At 32.0% G+C, this 17816-nt stretch overlaps 1 protein-coding gene across 9 annotated transcripts in view; it reads right to left on the bottom strand.

The window, feature by feature from the left end:
- Window positions 1-836: 836 nt before the first annotated feature.
- LOC141446644 (uncharacterized) overlaps window positions 837-17816 on the bottom strand; it is a 134468-nt gene continuing 117488 nt past the window's right edge. For 8 of the 9 annotated variants that reach the window (XM_074113247.1, XM_074113245.1, XM_074113241.1 and 5 more), the window contains one exon: window positions 837-16281. In XM_074113247.1, the coding sequence (XP_073969348.1) occupies window positions 16004-16281 (278 nt within the window). In that variant the 3' untranslated portion in view covers window positions 837-16003. The remainder of the gene's footprint in view (window positions 16282-17816) is intronic. The other variant, XM_074113244.1, reaches the window with a different exon arrangement.

Raw genomic sequence — 17816 nt, forward strand, 5'->3', positions numbered from 1 at the left:
AAATCTAGTTTATAGGGAGTAGGTTTCGAATACTCACTTCTATCAATTCGTGTGTACCCTCACTAGTGGCTGATTTGATGAAGAGGTGACACAAGAGAGAGGAGTGTGTTCAAAGTAAAAGATTGAACTCTTTTGCATTTACAATCAGCTGACTAAAATAGTGGCTATTGCCGCAGACTTCCAGTTTGTTGTTGTGATTACTTATTTAGTTTGTTATTTATGCGTTTTGTTAGAAGGACTTGAGCATTACCTTTAATAAATTTCTTTGTCCTTAATCCAAAAATTGTTAGTGCTAAACTATGACTTCTCGCACAGCAAAGACAGTATTTTTCTTTACGTTAAACTCATGCGAGTTAGATCATAAAGATAGATCTATCTACAGTCAAATATCCTACCTGAAATAAATGAAGAACAGGCAAACTTAAACTAATAGATTAAACCAATCTCACTCAAGAAAGTTTTGGCAAAAGCAGCTTTTACCTGATTGGTCAACCACCACAAGGATATATTCCTCATAGCATAACTCCATACTGAATCAGACTCTGATGAGGGCACATTCTCAAGCCGAAACGTTTTATATATATATATATATATATATATATATATATATATATATAGAGAGAGAGAGAGAGAGAGAGAGGAAAGACCTACCCCCAACAAACTAGATTTCAAATGTAAAAGAAGCAAGAGAAAAGGTCAACTAGTACGCCACAAACATATTTTTGTTCCAAGTTCATTCAATTCTATGGTCCGAAATGTTTTAAAAGACTCAAGGGAAAACATAAATCTTTTAATATTCACGAAGGAGAGAATGATAGAAATAACAGTGCTCTAACTAGAATGGTTCACCTTAATGTTTAATAAATAACTGATAAAAACATAATGTTACATGCGAATACAGATGGCTTCTCAAATTAACTCGTCCAATAACAGAACAAAGATCGCCATACAATTAAAAAATAAAATAAAACCAAATTTACAGAACTATAAATTTGAGCCAACTATATTCTTACTAACATTAACACTAAAATACATTCATCTCTCTAGCTTGGATTTTCAATTAACTAAGATAATTTTGTGTACATATTTCTTTTATATAGACAGAATGCATTATATTATTCTTTCTTTTTTATTAAACAAAATTTCTTGGTAAAACTTTTACAAAACTTGGGTTAACAAAATAAACCAACAAATTTACAGTGTGCCTGAATAGAAAGAAGGTAAGTTCACATTTTAATGTGATCTCCACGTTAGAAAACAAAGCCAACGCGCGAAATACTGGCTTTCATACTAAACCAACCAGAATTTTGAAAAACCTTATAATTTAAAAAAAAAAAAAGGTAATTTTTTTTCTTTTGGAATATCAAATTCAAATGGAGTTTAATTATCTAGATAAATTTGCTTTTTATTTATTAATTTTTTCTTTCATTTTGTGTGATATTTGTACTTAGTAAAGGCAGCTTAAATACAGGCTGAGATATTTTCTATTTTTTTTATTATTCAACTAGGGGCTCTTGACACAATTCCGTGTTGTCACTTATGTTCTCTGTATTTGAAGAATTTCATATATTTAGTGAGTGAGCACAGAGAAAAATTTTTCTTTTGTTTTTCTAAAGGAGACGATGCGTAAGGTACGCATAACTTTTTTCTGCAACATTTTAGGTTATAAATCTACAAAAAGGTTATAAAGAATGATAAATGTATAATTATTACATTATACATTTATCATTCCCCATTTCTTCTAACTTTGCAATTCTTCAATCGTTCACATCATAACTAACTAAACCTTATCATTTTTTACCCTTAATAAAAAAACAGATCTAAAATAGTACACTTTGTTTTTATAACATCTTGAAGCGATAATCTGCAATCTTATTGCCAACAGTAGCACCTATTTTCTCAGACCAACTGAGGCAGAGGCTGTATAATACTCATAATTGATGACAATAAACTGGGTTCTTCGTGGAACACGAAATCTACAGCAGACTTAGCGCCAAGAACTAGCCATTCAGGCCAAGGGGAGGCCTACAAATTGGCAAAGTGAGACCAGCCAATTTGAAGGCTTTAAGGTCAGGAAGCATCCCGCAAAGTGCGGGAAAGGTTAAAGGTCCGAGACTCTCCAAGATGTTTATGAATTGACCAGTAAAATCTCAACAAGTGCCTGTCCAGTAAAAAGCAAATCAAATTTTGTTTTAACGCCCAGAACCCTCGTAAAAATATATCGCGCAGGTAATTCACTAAATTTGGATGCACGTTCTTAGCGAAATTTACTCATTCCTAAATTTTGTGCTAAAAACACTGAAATAGGCACCCAGTTTGAAACCTTGCCTCATGTCTGGAGTTCACAGATTCCCGGTAAATTTTGTTTAAAATTGAAAAACCTATTAATCTGTTGCAGATAAAAAGGTATTTCTGTTTATTGTATTCATATAATTTTTAGTCTCGAATTATCCTTATTTATAAAAACTCATGCAAAACCATTTTTACCAAGGAAAGATGATTCAAAAGGATTGTCTCAAATTACAACAGTTCTTTGTGCCAACCAACCTAGCTATAAAAGCCTCATTTTATTATTTACTTTTTTTATCATTTTATGTTTGAAATATTTTGTTTCTCAAGTGTTTACTTCATGATTGTAGACATGTTTGTGACTTGTAACCATATTATTTCTAATGTTTTTCCTTTGTCTTAAGCTATCTAGGTGACAGTGAATACAGGTAGAGTAGTAGTAGCTTTGACTCTAAGGAAAATGTCGACGAAATCTACTAAATATCTAATTCCAGGGGCAGTTACCTGGGAAGGCATTTGGGACTTTTTGAACAGAATTTAGAAAGGCGGTTTCACATATCAATCTCTAAGGATGTTGCATGATGCGTGAGTTGATTGCCAGAGGCGTGCACACTCTGATTGTGTGTCAAAAAATTTCCTCATTAAGCGTTCCGCATAACTTATGTGTGTACTTACACATACTGTTAGTGGAATTGCCTTCGTAGTAGACCCCAACATCCACGGCTAGGATAGATTTGCGGATCTCAAGCGCTCGCCAGCTAAATATTGTCAAGCCCATTTGATTTTACAGGTTTTTCTCTACAGTCTGGTGAGGGCCTCACAGTAAGGGCTTACGTACATTTAAAACCAGAACTTCTGAGGAGCCGCAATGGATCATTTAAATATGCCACTCCACCCATTAAGCTGAACATAGAGTAATCCATTGGCTACAAACATGCAGTAAACATACTATTTGCAACAAATATTCCCAACACCACTGCACTTACTGATGGACTCGGCCGATTATCTGAACAGATCAGATGTAATGAATATCGCTCTAGAACCAACTTTGTTTCTCCGTTTATAGGCTCCAGCTATATTTAGCCCCAGTGTATATTTACTTCTCTAGTAAATATATATATACATTATATTTCAGCCTATTTTATTATTTAAAATATTATTCTTATTTTCTTTTAATTTTTTTTTTTTTTTTTTTTTTTTTTTTTTTTTTTTTTTTTTTTTTTTTTTTTTTTTTTTTTTTGGCGCATCAACAGCTGAGGTCATTAGCGCCCGGAGCTTTTTCCAGTGCACTGCCGGCCTCCGGACAGTGTTCTCTCGTTACAGACAACACTGTCCATCACCGGACAGTGAGCTGTAAGAAGCTCCTAGGAAGAGAAAATCTAAGGGTCAGCAGCTGGATTCGAACCCGGGACCTCCGCATTTTCTTTTAATATAATATTTTTTGCTAGTAAGTTGTCAAGCTACAGGCTTTACTTTTACTGTTTTTTATTTGTTTATTTTGACTTTTGCGAGAGGAAGACCACAAAATAAAAGTATAATAATAAAAATAATTTTAAAAACAAAACAAAAATATTGTAATTTTTTAAACAAAGAAATAATAGTAATTAAAACAAACAAACAAACAAAAAAAAATATTAAATTTTCTTTTAATATAATATTTTTTGTTTGTTTGTTTGTTTTAATTACTATTATTTCTTTGTTTAAAAAATTACAATATTTTTGTTTTGTTTTTAAAATTATTTTTATTATTATACTTTTATTTTGTGGTCTTCCTCTCGCAAAAGTCAAAATAAACAAATAAAAAACAGTAAAAGTAAAGCCTGTAGCTTGACAACTTACTAGCACTCGCTGATAGTATAGATCGGATAGCGATTACTAGAACTACTTACTAGCGTTTCTGATTGGCAAATGGACGTTTCTAGAGAAACGTTTATGGTAGGTGTGGAGAGATGTGCAGTTCAGAAATGAGAAATTCCCGCTTTAATTTTACAATCAATGAGGAATACACTGCAATCGGAAGTTAGTTTCTTAACTGCTGGCCCATGAACCGCGGAAAAATATCTCAGGTTTGTCAAGATTGGAGTGTTTCGCTAAAAACAATGTTTTAGCACTGTTAAAAGGCTGGGAAATTAGGCGGTAATTGGAATAAGCCCAAGTTCTTCCCATATATCTGTGACTGTGGAGGTGTCACGTAGCTGTTAAATCTGGGTGACATATTTATTGAGATAGGCAGCTCCCGGTTTCTGACCAAGACCCCGCGAGGTTCTCTTGAGTCCTAGAGGGACTCTAGCCTGGGCTCTTGCTGAGTTTGAGCTGATCTAGGGGGGTAGGTAGTAGTTGGGTAGGAACTGGATCTAAACTGTTCCCTGGCTGACCCGGTATCTAAAGACACAGCAGAAGTTCTGGGAGATTCTTCGGCCTTAGAACTTCTGAGCTGCAAATGTAGTAACTTAGGGACTAGCAAACATAAACAATCCGTCGCTTTTTCTGGAATGTTGGTCCGCAAACATGGCTGCTGGAAGGGGAGGCTGTAGTAACTGGTATATCACAATACTGAAGGATATTAATCAATTAAAATTATGAAATGCAGTAAGAGTAGATCACAGAATCCTATCTTCAGTAGACCAACTTAGTGGCCTTGGCGAGATCCTCATTCCGATTCTTTTTTTTCCCCAAAAAAGCTGTCAAGCCATATTATTTTGACTTAGGGGGGGTGACGACCCTGTTTTTGTAACAACTTGGCCCGAATTTTCATTTATGTCTGTAAAACAATCTGTTAGTCAATGTTAGCATTAACTTATTTAACTTATGTTTTTTACCTGTAAAAAAAGAAGACACTTACTTTTTACACTTATACATTTAATATAATGACACTGCGATAACAATTAATAAAACAGTTACGAGTATTATATGCTATAAATATTTTCTATATATATATAATATTTATTTTATATATATTTTCTTGCTATTATTATTATTATTTGTATATATATATATACATGTGGGTGTATATATATATATTTATAATGTAACTCTATGTAAGGAAAGCTAGTGTGTCTGCAGTCTGTGGCATACCCGAGGAAATAAATCTGTTTCTATTGGCTGTAAAACTATTGTATTGTTTAGGAAAGACTATTTTCCAGCTTGTTTTCACATTGTATAGTTATTCATCGTAATGATAATAAAATAATCAACTTTATTTAGATCCTATGTACAACTATTATTTTAATCTGTGTTGGTAAAATATATTTAGTATTAATTAATTAATATAAGGCAATTGAGCAACTATTTCCGTTTTAATATATATTGATTTGTATTAATAATTGAAAAAATATACTATTAATAAATATAAAATACTATTTTCCTGTACTATTTCTTTGTATAATATTGTTTTAAAAAAATGTTATGTCGGTGTGCTCTTCGAGGGCACACTCCATATTGTGCAAATTATTTTTATTGCGGCGGTACTGTAAAAACAGTCTCTCCTTGTCATGGATAACAACTATTTCAATCTAATTATTTATTTTGCGTTAACAAATTGCGTTTCTATTGATTTCAATAACAACATATAAAGTAAATAACAGTGGGTACTATGTTCACAGTTATCTTCTATGGCGGTATTGTAGTATAAAAATAAATATTCCCTGGTCTATTGTTTTACAACTGGACTATTTCTGTTAAATATTGCCTTTTTAATTTTACTTTAACATGCATATTTTATAATTATTTAATTTTTTTTTTATTTAAACTACTTAACATATATATGAAATTACACTTATTTCTTTTTCTTTTCTTTCTTTTCCAATAAACAAACTATTGAGAACCCTTAATGCTACCTTCTTTTGCCAAGTTGTTACTTAGAATCGTTTTAGTTTTTCTTTTTACCATAATTTTGAAGGTAAATAAATTATACCAAAGCTAACTAAAATAAAAATAAAATAGCAAAACATTATTAAGTTTATAGTTTTGTAATATAATAGTGTGTTTCAAAGAACTTGCAAATCACAATGTCTTGGACGTCGCCTACATTTACTTAACCTACCATCTTCTTATTCGATACAACAACAAAATTCTTGATGGTTCCTTTTTACTCAAGTTCTATTTTTTGTCCAAATCTTCAACTTGCACTAACATTACTCAGTGAAACACACAACAATTTTTTATTAGAATTATTTAAAAAACATTTTAGACGACATCTCCTAACATCTCTGTTACAACCCCTGATTTAAATGATTTTTTCCATTTATATTTATTCTTTATAAATATATGTATATATATATATATATCTTAAAAAATTATTACATTTTATGCGATCCATTTTGTTAAAAAGTTTTTGTTTTTTTAATTTTTTTTTTTTTTATACAATACATTGAATCTTTACATGATATGAAAATGGCAATTGGAATAAGTTTTAAAATTGGAAATACATTTGATATTAAGATATATACTTTTTATGTAAAACGTACTTAAATTTTATGAAATATTTGAAAAGGATTAATGTACTTTCTTTTCTTTCTTTTTTTAATATTAAAAATCTTGAAGAATTTTATAGTTAAAACAAAAAATAAATTAAAAGTAATTGCATACACTGCATTATTTTAATAATAATCACAATATTTAAAAAATAAACAAAAATGAAATAAAATTAAACTTTCCAAAGAGATAAATTTCAAAGATAAAAGGAATGAATGATTAAATCAAACAACTTCTTTTCAAGAGAAAAACAAATTAATAGAACAACAAACATAACTAATCTAACCTTTTTTTAGTTTTTATAAACAACAATCACATTTATTAGCAAAACAAAAGTCGAAAAAATAAATCACAATTTCGTTTTTTATTACTTTATTTTCTTGCTTTCTCTTGGCTTTCATGTTGGAAAAACTACCTCTCAAAAAGGTTGTTACAAGTAAATAAAAGATTTATGATAATCTATATGTAGTATGAAAGCAGCTGTAGTATGACTGGAAAAGTATAAATGAAACAGTGTTGCCAATGGATACCGACCATTCCAGAAAGTCCCAATTCTTAATAAACTTATCATAATATGTATGAAAATGTGGTTATGAAATAAGATTGACAATATTGATTTTGTAACCGTTGTTAATGGTGTAAAAAGGAGAGCAAAAACACCTAAACCTAAAACTGTCCACTTTGAGAATGACGCTGATAAACTCAAATTATTCAATTAAAAAGGCAGATTTACGACGATGTCAGCTGTTTTCAAAGAAGTAACTATTATCCTATTGGTGTTCATGTACATATGCAATAAAAAAATATATTCTAGCGTTAACAAAGTTAATTGCATTTTGTAATAAAAATAATTGTTTTATTGATGAAACTGTAAAAATGTATTTATTTAGAAATTAATAAATCGGCTTTATGCACAAAGTTAACAGGTTTAAGAGTAAACAAATACTCAAATCTTTAAATTATAATTTTTTTACAACCACCAACTAGAATTTATTGGCAATCTTCATTATATTTTTATTTTGCTGAAATAAGAAGTATCAACAGGAAAATACTGTTAGTAACGTTTCAGACTAAATTCAAGAGGAATTCTTCCAACGAGTTTTTATCACACAATCTTTCAAATCAGTTTCTTTTTTCACCAAAAGTACGAGTCATCCATCAATTTAAATGGCATCAGCAAGAAAACTAAGTAGTTATTTAAACATTTAAAAATAAAATCACAATAACCTAGAGGGGCGAGGGGGGATCTTAAATGCAGTATTACAAAGTTTCTGATTTTTGTTTGTATTAATATTAATTTTTTTTTGTTTGTAAATTTAGCATTTTATTATTACAAATGACGTAATTATTCATATTACTAAAAATATAAAAAATAATAAATGGGAATTTATTTTCCTGAAATTACAAAATATAATTCTAGATTCTATTACTTTTTCTTTTTCAGTCATTTGTACTTCTTTGGTTTTCTTCTTTATTTTTATACATATATATATTTTAAAATTACTTTTTACACACGATCTTTCATTTTGTATTAATTTTTAAAAAAATTGTTTATTTAGCCAGAGAAATAGAAAATTTTACACTAACTAGGGACAAATCTTAAATTTAACACAGCACACAAGTTTTTTTTAAAGAATTTTTTTTTTTTTAATTTTTATTATTAAATTTCTTTTTACGAACTGTTTATATAATGTGAAAATATAATTTGAATTTACGATAAGAGATGGCGTGATTAGGCCAGAATTTACTTCATTTATTTTATTAAACATACATGTCATTTATTTAATTTGTTTTATATTAAACCGTATCCTCATCGAAAAGGCGAAACAAAAGTTTCGACGCCTTCAAAGAGATCGCTTTAGTTAAAAAAAATAAAATCAATAAATTCACGAAATTATAAACTTATAAAGTGGATCCAAACAGTAAAATGTTGCGATGTTTTTTGGACTTGTTGGCTGGAGTTATCAGAGCTGACATTGAAACTAGCTATGAGGAGACATTTTGATATATTTTCCACAGAAAGGCAACTTTAACGAACCATTTCCTGCCGAAACAACGAAACTAATACTTAGATGACTCGAGTCTTTTGAAATTATAGGGAGACGCTATACTGTGTAGATAAAGGTTTGGCGGGATGACATTATAATCGACATCGGGAGTATTGTGAGCATCCGATGGTTAGATATTAATGTCATCATATTGAATTGCGCTTGGCCCAGAGTTTAGGATGCAAGCGCATGCATGGTGGGTGGGTGGGTGGCACTATCCCAGAGGAGGAAGCAGGAGGACGACTTCACTTTACAACACTTTTACTGTGGGGACTTTTTCCCCACTTTTCAGGGTTGTTTGGTTTTCGGAGGATTATTCCCTGCCTAGCAACACTTAAAGCTACCCCGACATTGTGACTTTGGCCTGGGTATGAAGGTCTTCAGGGAGCCTTAGTTGATATTTTAGGCCTTGCAGCTCGACTGCCCCTATATATCTAACTTCTGAATCCAACATACGGTTTTAAACACGCTACTGCACAGTTTATCGGCGATCTACTTGGCCAGAACCATAACCATGTGTAAATCACCTTGTAGTGGAATGCCTTAATACGGAACTTCAAGTCAACCTATCCCATGCAACAAAAGTATCATTTTTAGAGAAGGGAACCAGCCGATTGGATCACTTAATATTCAAATAATAATAATAAACATTAAATTCAATCCCTTTTAAAATGTATTGATTACCTAAGAGAACTTCAACTGGGCTGTTAACTTGTTTTTGTTTTTTTAAAAATCTTTTTAAGTTTTTTTTATTTTTATTTTAAAATAATATTAACGACTTATTATAAATATATATATATATATATGTATATATACACAGTGTTGGCACATTCAATATTTTGTTTTTATTATAAGATATGTATATTGAAAATATTTCTTATTAACTTTTTTTTATTTATTAATTTTTTGTTTTTACATATTTTGCCTAAATATTTTTCACACCTAAGAATACGAACGAAAAAAGTCAAGAAAATAAATTGAAAATAAAGTAAAATATTTGATTCAATTTTCCAATACACCTATTTTAAATTCGCATAATATTTATATTTCATTTGCTTGGAGCTTTTCTTTTTGACTTGGCCGTATTTTTATATATTTTGTTTTTTAAAGAAAACATGAAATATGTAAACAAAACTTATGATAAAAAGAACCAAGTTAAAAATATTAATAGTTAAAAAAAAAAATTATATTAAAATAACCAGTGTACACGATTGTATATAATTAATTAATAAAACTATGAAAACAAATATAACCTATATTTGTTGTTATACTAAATATTAACATCACATTTCTGTATTTATTTTGAGGAAAACTTAAGAACTCATTCTGATCAATGTACAAACTGTGTAGGGTTTTTTTTAAGAACCTACAACATAAATTACATGCACACATCTACTCACGTTCAACTTTCATACATAATAATAATGATGATGGAAACCAACAAGGAGACCAGTAAGTAACTAATTAAAGGGATAAAAATGAAAACAAACACACGAACAAAGGGATCCAATAAAAAGGAACGTCCCAAGGACAGATATGTACAATACCTCATTCGTTTCCGCATCTTAACTTCCTCCATTACTATTTAGTTATTAATAATAATTAATTTATACAAAAAGTCTATCACCATCACATTTTTATTTTTCAAATAAACTTGTGCACAGAGAAATGTAAAATAAAAAAAAATCGATATTATGTGGCCAAATCGATGAGGAGACAAATATTTTTTGTTAATTTTAATTTATTCTAAGTGAAAATCGGCCCCCCCATTAATTTTTATTTTGATTGATTAATTAACTTTTTTTTTTGTACTTACAGAGAGAAGAGTTTGGTGAGGACTTTATTTTTTCTTTTAAAAAAATTCGAAATTTTTAGCCTAATTAGAAAGATTTTGAACAATGGAACTTCTCATTAAAACTTTTTTTTGCAAATTAAATTCAGATAAAGACATTTCAAACTTTGGAGACAACTTATCGGGTGGTTAATATCCTCTATATTATGTTTGCTAATATGGAGAAAATATCTTGGAAAACGGACTGAAGAGTTAGTAAACAGACATGGGCGAATGGTCTGGGGTATACAGACCGAAACGACTAGTCCAAGCTAGAAAGCAGGTTCTGAGAACGTTAAAGTGAGGTTAGGTTCGAGCACGTGAGAGTGCTGTGATCCATCTAGCATGAGTAGAACAGAAGTACACGAGCTTTTATCGCTAGCAGCTACTAGGACAAGATCTAACTATTACATGGTCTTCCCGGAAACACGTTTGCAAGTGAATTTGTGAATATTAGAAAACGTCCTGGGATAAGAGCTACAGCTGTCCAAGATAAAAAAAGCATTACGCGGAATACCATGTCTAAGAAGCAGAAGAAAGGAAATAGAGATGCTGTACTTAGAAGATTGAGAGGAAGCGCATCCGGCAGAGGAAAATTTCTAACCGCAATCACTGGCGGTCAAGCTAGAGCAGTTCTTCCTTCTTCCGAGCCATCCTTGCTGCGCCTAGCTGTACCCGGGGATCCTTTTAGATCTCACTCACATGGCTAGTTTTACTCAAACTGTGGTTGAACTACTCAAAAACGTCCAACTCCAGACCATTTTTCCAAAAGGCTAAACTAGCCTGAGGTAATACAAATGTAGATTCACAACAGTAAATTAAGTTTTTAGACCATTCCAAGTAAGTCCTTGGAGTAAAATAATAAATTGTAAACTAAATTAAATAATATTCTTTCATTTTCTTCCAAAGAACTAAATCTTTCCAAGAAGAGCCTAAAACTTCGAGGCAACATCTTCAATCCAAATAATCTACACAAAGTTTTAATTAGTCGATTTTCATTAAAATGTTAATGATACGATAAAATAGAATTTTACGTCCGAAAAATGACAACAAAGAACACCTGAGCTTTACACAAACATTTACACCTACACTTCAACAGTTTTCTTTACGTCTAAACAGAGTTTATTATTTAAAAACCTTTTTTTTTTGCATTTTTCTCATATTTTTTATTTATTAAAAATTTTTATTCGTAAAATTTGAATTAAATTCTAAATATACTTCTGGAAAACTTTCCCCTTATATCGCGATAAGTCCTTTACATTTTGATTTCACAACTTTTGTTCGCACACATCCACGAAAACAACTCCAACCAGGTTTACTTTTACAGCTGTTGTGTTAGACATGTGTCTTTTCCAAACTAATAAACGTTGCGCATCCGTCATTTTGTAAATACTGTGGGTTTGTTCTCAAATGCAAACAGGAACTACCGACGAGTTCAAGAATGATCCCAGTGAGTATTCGATAATTGGACAGTTCATTTGGAGTCCAAACTATCACTAATTTTGTTTTAAATTTCTCCTCTTCTCAGAGAGTCATCTCCACCCAACAGCACATTTCCCAAATTAATTGATTGACGGGTGCAACTGACTTCAAATAAGTCCATTAGCAAACACCTGAATATGCCTACACTGATATTAGATTTGCTAATGAATCAAGTTGATCCAGTCTTTATAAACTTATTTTATTGTTAGTCCAAAGACATTCGGATCATTAAGGATTCTTCATCAGTCTTACAAACCTGAGAATCATTTGCACCTTGGATTTGATCTTAAGCTTAATAATAATCCATTTCCAGGTATTGATTCTCAGATTTGTAAGCCTGAAGATGGATTGGAGGAGATCAAAAACGTCTTGAACTGAACTAATAATGAAACCAGATTGTACAGCCTGCATGAACTTGATTCACTAGACAATTTTTATGTTGCTGAAGGAACTAATCTAAACTGGTTAGTTGTACATTAAAGGAAGTCGTTGGTCACTTTTCTGAAATTTGCCTGTCGGTATCGCAGCGAAAGATTTAGACACTTTTACATCTATGCGCCCAAAGTTAAGCGTCTGTACGCCAGTTCAACAAACGCTGCGCTAACTGAAATTTCGACCGCACTTTTAAAAATTTGACAATATTTCATTCATAAACCTTTTTTTCTAACCAAAGTTACCGAATTGTACTTTTATTAAAATTATATTATGAACGGAAGTTTATGGGACAAAAAGTAGGTATTTATTTAGGTGATGAAATGCATGTCGAGAACCCGTATTTATAGTATGTACTTGATATAGTATGTATTTTAACTTAATAAAGTTGTACTTAATAATTTTTTTTTGTCTTGGCTTTTCTTTAAAATGTTGCTAGTTAAGGCATTCTGATTCATAATTTAAACAAAGAAAAACATAGGGAAAATGGAGTTAATTTCCATAAGGTATTATCTATTTATATTATATATATTTTGTATTTTCACAACAATTTCCGTAATACAATTTTTGTAAATAAGAATATTTGTACCCAAGTCTGAACTGCAGCCAACAATGAGTGACCAATACACCTTCTTTCTAACAAAAAAATTTAAAAGAAAAATAAAATGAAAAAGAAAATAATTGCAGAAAGGCGGCAATGAGGCTGCACTGATGCTGAGTGGAAGAGCAGATATATAATAGTTGATCTCTTTTTATTGATTGATCCATGTTGATTTGGCTGGGCATTTGTACTTGGAAGAAATTACTCTAAGAGAACACACCTACTTACCGTCATTATTCCTCACTTTCTATTTATTTCTTTAAAATTCCTCTTTCAGAAACTTTGAGGTAGAGGGTTAAGCCACATTTTAGAAAAAATGAGTTGTACTTTAAGGTGACCACATCAAGTTTTATTTATTTACTTGCTTTGATTATATATATATATTATTTGTTTTTAATTAATTTATGAATTTCATCAAAAGATCATATTTAAATTTGGATGGAAGTGAATATTGTTTCATTTTAATTTTGAGGGCGTTCGCTTTTAAGTTTCAAAATTAGAAATAAAAGTTTTCTCAATGATCACTTTCTATTTTGATACGCGGTTCTCATTTCAATGACATGAGTTCTGACGGGACCACAATGGCGACTTTCTCAACGCTTCCTACTTCGTCTATTCAATGTTACGCTTATCAAGACTAAATGTTCTGGAAGAGTGACTACAACTAAAACGATTACCCATCTGAAAAAAATTGAAGAATGATGACAAATTTATGTCCTCCTTTGAACAACTAACCAAATAGAGAAAAACTGAGCTCCCGCATCACAACACCTAATCCTCCAAAGACCTTATCTCCTATAGCTCAGTGATGTTGGGACGACAAAAAAAAAAAAAACTTCAAAGTTAATAAAATAAAGATTCCAAGAACAAATGGTCCAGTTGACTCCAAACCACTCTGTAGATAGCATTCAAGTTTAAGGAAGAAGTAATCGCTGTGACCTTGGTCCTCGAGTACTTGTGAGCAAGTTGTCATCCTTATTGATATTCAGGGTGTAATTAATGTCTTAATAATGTCGATGGACATAGGGATTGACCTCCAGTTAGGCAATGAATCCCTAGGGAAATACAAGGATTGTATTGAAAACAAGTCTGCTCTTTCCGCACGAACAGCGGTCTCTTCTAACCAAATAGAAGAGCGCATGTGGCTTCAGATAGCCAAGAACCAGGTCTGCAAATGGGGATTGCTAAGAACCTTAAATGAACGCTCCGTGATTAAAAAAACCGATCACTGGAGCACTTCTTATGGTAAGCTCCTGACTTAAAGCTGATGGACTAATTTCTAGTCGGCACATTGGGAAAAAAACCATGCTAAGTCTTGTAGTCACACTCTAAAACGGAAAATGAACTTGTAAAACAAAATAAAGCGCTAAAAGGGAGGATTATCCGCACAATTTTTCTCAAAATACCAGATTTATGAATACCAAGAATAATAATAATAATGGTGTACTCTGGATAAAGAAGAAGTTAGTAGCAGAGAGAAATGCGCCAAGTGGGCCCCTTCCTAGCTCACTTTCATTCCTTCTAATCTTTAATTAACAAACAAGGAAAAGAACTTTAAACAATTGATTTTAGAAAATTACAACCTTACGCAAGCGTGGCTCCGTCTATTGGCCGAAACCTACTAGCTGGTTACCGCCACGTTATTGGTTACAACTAGCATTTAACGAAAATAACATCATTTTCCTTTCCTAACGAATTTGTATTTATTATGCAGTTACTATTTTTTTAATGAGTTGAATTAATTTTTATATACTGGTTCAACCAGCAGTAGCCGCGACTGAATAGTGAGTGACGTTTAGCCCGCCCACAGATGGTTATTGAATGAGTTGTCGAATTGTTAAACTCCAGAAATAAATTAAACGGTTAAAAAAAAACCATTCGATTTTTTAAATCGATTAAAACGACTTTGATAATTTAAAGTAGTTCCACTTAGTACCATTTTTTTTTATTTTTTTTAAATATATCAATTTTTATTTATTTAATATTTTTTTTAAGTCAAGTAACGATTCAAGCTCAATTTAGGGGAATAAATGGTTCAGACTTAAAAATTACCATAGACTACAAAAATTACCTTACATTAATTACCAGGTACAATGAAATTGTGCCAAAATGTTTTGTTATTTTAATTAATTTTTATGGTAAACGAATTTATCATTTGTGTTTCATGTCACGACCTGTGAGTGGCACATGCGTCAAAATGGCCTCTAAGAGAGAGAAAGAGATGCTGTGGACCTAAATCTTTATTTAAACTTATTTTTTTTTTTACAATTATAATTTGTTTTAGTCTAAGCTTTCTTTTTTATAAAATACAAAAATATGTGTGCCAGTTGGCGCCGTATGCTTGGATGTGTTTTATTTTAAAATTTCGTTTTCGCTTTCTTTCTTTTTTTAAATTTGGGAGGGGGCGTCCAAAGGCTATTGGGGATGGAAAATTTGAGCATTTTATAAGAGCACATTCATACACACGCACACATTCACAGCGGTTTCTTTTTCCTAAAATCTTAATCACACAAATCCGTACATTTATGAAGTGCCAGAAAATTTAATAAAAACAGCTACAGACAGATATTCTGTCCTTACCACTTTAAACAAAACCAAAAAGAAAAAAGTATTTATATATTAATTTTTGTTTTACCCAAATTATATTTCTCCCTTAATTGAATGAGTGCTTCTAACATTTCAAAATTTCATTTTTTTTCTTTTTGGTTATAAATTTGCTTTATACATTACCAAAAAAAAGAGAAAAGAAGAGAGAATTCAAGGTGAGCACCAAGAAGTGTAAGAAGACAGTTTGTAGCAGCCGAGCCGATGTGTAGTGGGGAGATGCGGCGCCGGCAACACTGGGGTTCAGATGGGCGGTGGTTGGCCGAATACAGCCGTAGTCTTGAGCAGCCGTTTGAGCATGCCCGAGGTGCCGCGATGCTGGAGGGATTTGTGTGTAGTTAATGAATTCTTCGTACGATAACGTCTATGGCAGAATTCGCATACATAGAGCGTATCCGATCTCTCATGCTTATCCTGGAAGTGTCGCTTCAACGAATAATAACATGAGAATGTCCGCCGGCAGTACGGGCAGTCCTGGGGCTCATTGATGCCTCCGCTAAGAGGTGGCGGCATTGCTAAAACTAGGCACAAAATTTAAATCATTATTATACCTGTATTGATTACATATTATTATATAGTTAATATCAACATAAGAAATACGCAAAAAGTTATGATTCAACGCACAAAGTACATTCGTACAACTTTACGAACCACATAATGGACGTTGATAATTGAACAACGCACTTTAAACGAACACAAAATATGGAAGGCACCAGCAAATCAACGCAAATTAAACGCACTGGCTAATGTGACTGCTGCATAAAACTTTGCCGTTCTTCCACCTTCTCCAGATGCTGTTGAAAAAATAAATGCATCGTTCAATTTTTCAACATCTGCATAAAAAAGTGGTCGTTCAATTAGCATCATCCGTAACATGTACTTCCTTATATCATCCAGCACTGCGCACCTATCCGCATTTTCTATATAGTACTTTAAATGTTGTGTCCTATTCCTCTAGGGACGTTGTTATTGGTCCACAACCAAACAAGAACTGTTTAGTTTATAGATAGTTCCAAAATGGCCAGGTGAAGCGGGAGCCAAGATCTGTTGGAAGCATTCAAGAATATTCCAACAAAAAAACTATTTCAAAATCCTAGACTGGCAGTTTTGCCAATAAGTCCAGTGCTGAGGAGAACCTGTGAACCACTAAAACATGGAAATCCTAACATTTTCAGGTAGTTTGCCGCAGCAATTTTTAAATTTACTTAATTTTGGAATGTAGTGAGTCCCTGATGCATCTCTACCAGTGCGAATAAGGTAGCATTTGAATGGGCATTTGGGGCAATGTTACCGACGATCTGGCCAAAAATGGGAGCAGCAGTCTCATTCTACTGGTACGCAATGAGCATGATAAATACTGGAAGACTATTGCAGTAATCAAACACTGTAAGAAATGGACGCCAGGTCTGGGTAAACCAGAACTGAAAAGAGCCTTAACTTAACTAGAAGATGGTTTAGACCAATATGGTTCAGCAAGCCCCTTCACAGTATTTGAATAATAAATTTTGTTTCCTTGTGCAGGAGGAAGAAGAAACGATCTGAGTCGAATCCATCGCTAAGATGCGGTGTGAGAGGTCTGTCAATAAGCTCGTAAGGGATAGTGGGTTAAATCCCTGGATCCTATAAAGAGGACAGGTTGGTCGCAGTGCAGGATGGAAGTGGATATGCACATTATTGAGCATGTTAAAGTTTGTTGTTGAGTTTGGTAAAATAGAAATTTGATCTGCTATCGCCAACTGCAACAATATTCAGAGCCGGTTCAGACTTTCAAAACAATTCTTAAAATAAAATCTGCAAAGAAAGATAGCTGCACAGATTTGGAATTCTCTTGAATTTCCAAACTCCTATTACATTGCAGACACGACAGTATAATGTGTATTTCTCGACAGGATGGGCTCCATTTGACCAGAGAGAACATTAACAATCTTATTAAAAGTGAAGATCTTGTTTTTGCACTTCAGAATCCCATCCTATCGAATAAATAAACCAAACAAAATTTAAATATAAAAAAAATTAAATCTATAAAAATTCAAAAAAAAAGAAAAAGAAAAAAGCG

This window comes from Rhodnius prolixus, unplaced genomic scaffold (genome assembly GCF_049639745.1).
Source record: "Rhodnius prolixus isolate KJV_2025 unplaced genomic scaffold, Rpr scaffold_7, whole genome shotgun sequence".
NCBI lineage: Eukaryota > Metazoa > Arthropoda > Insecta > Hemiptera > Reduviidae > Rhodnius > Rhodnius prolixus.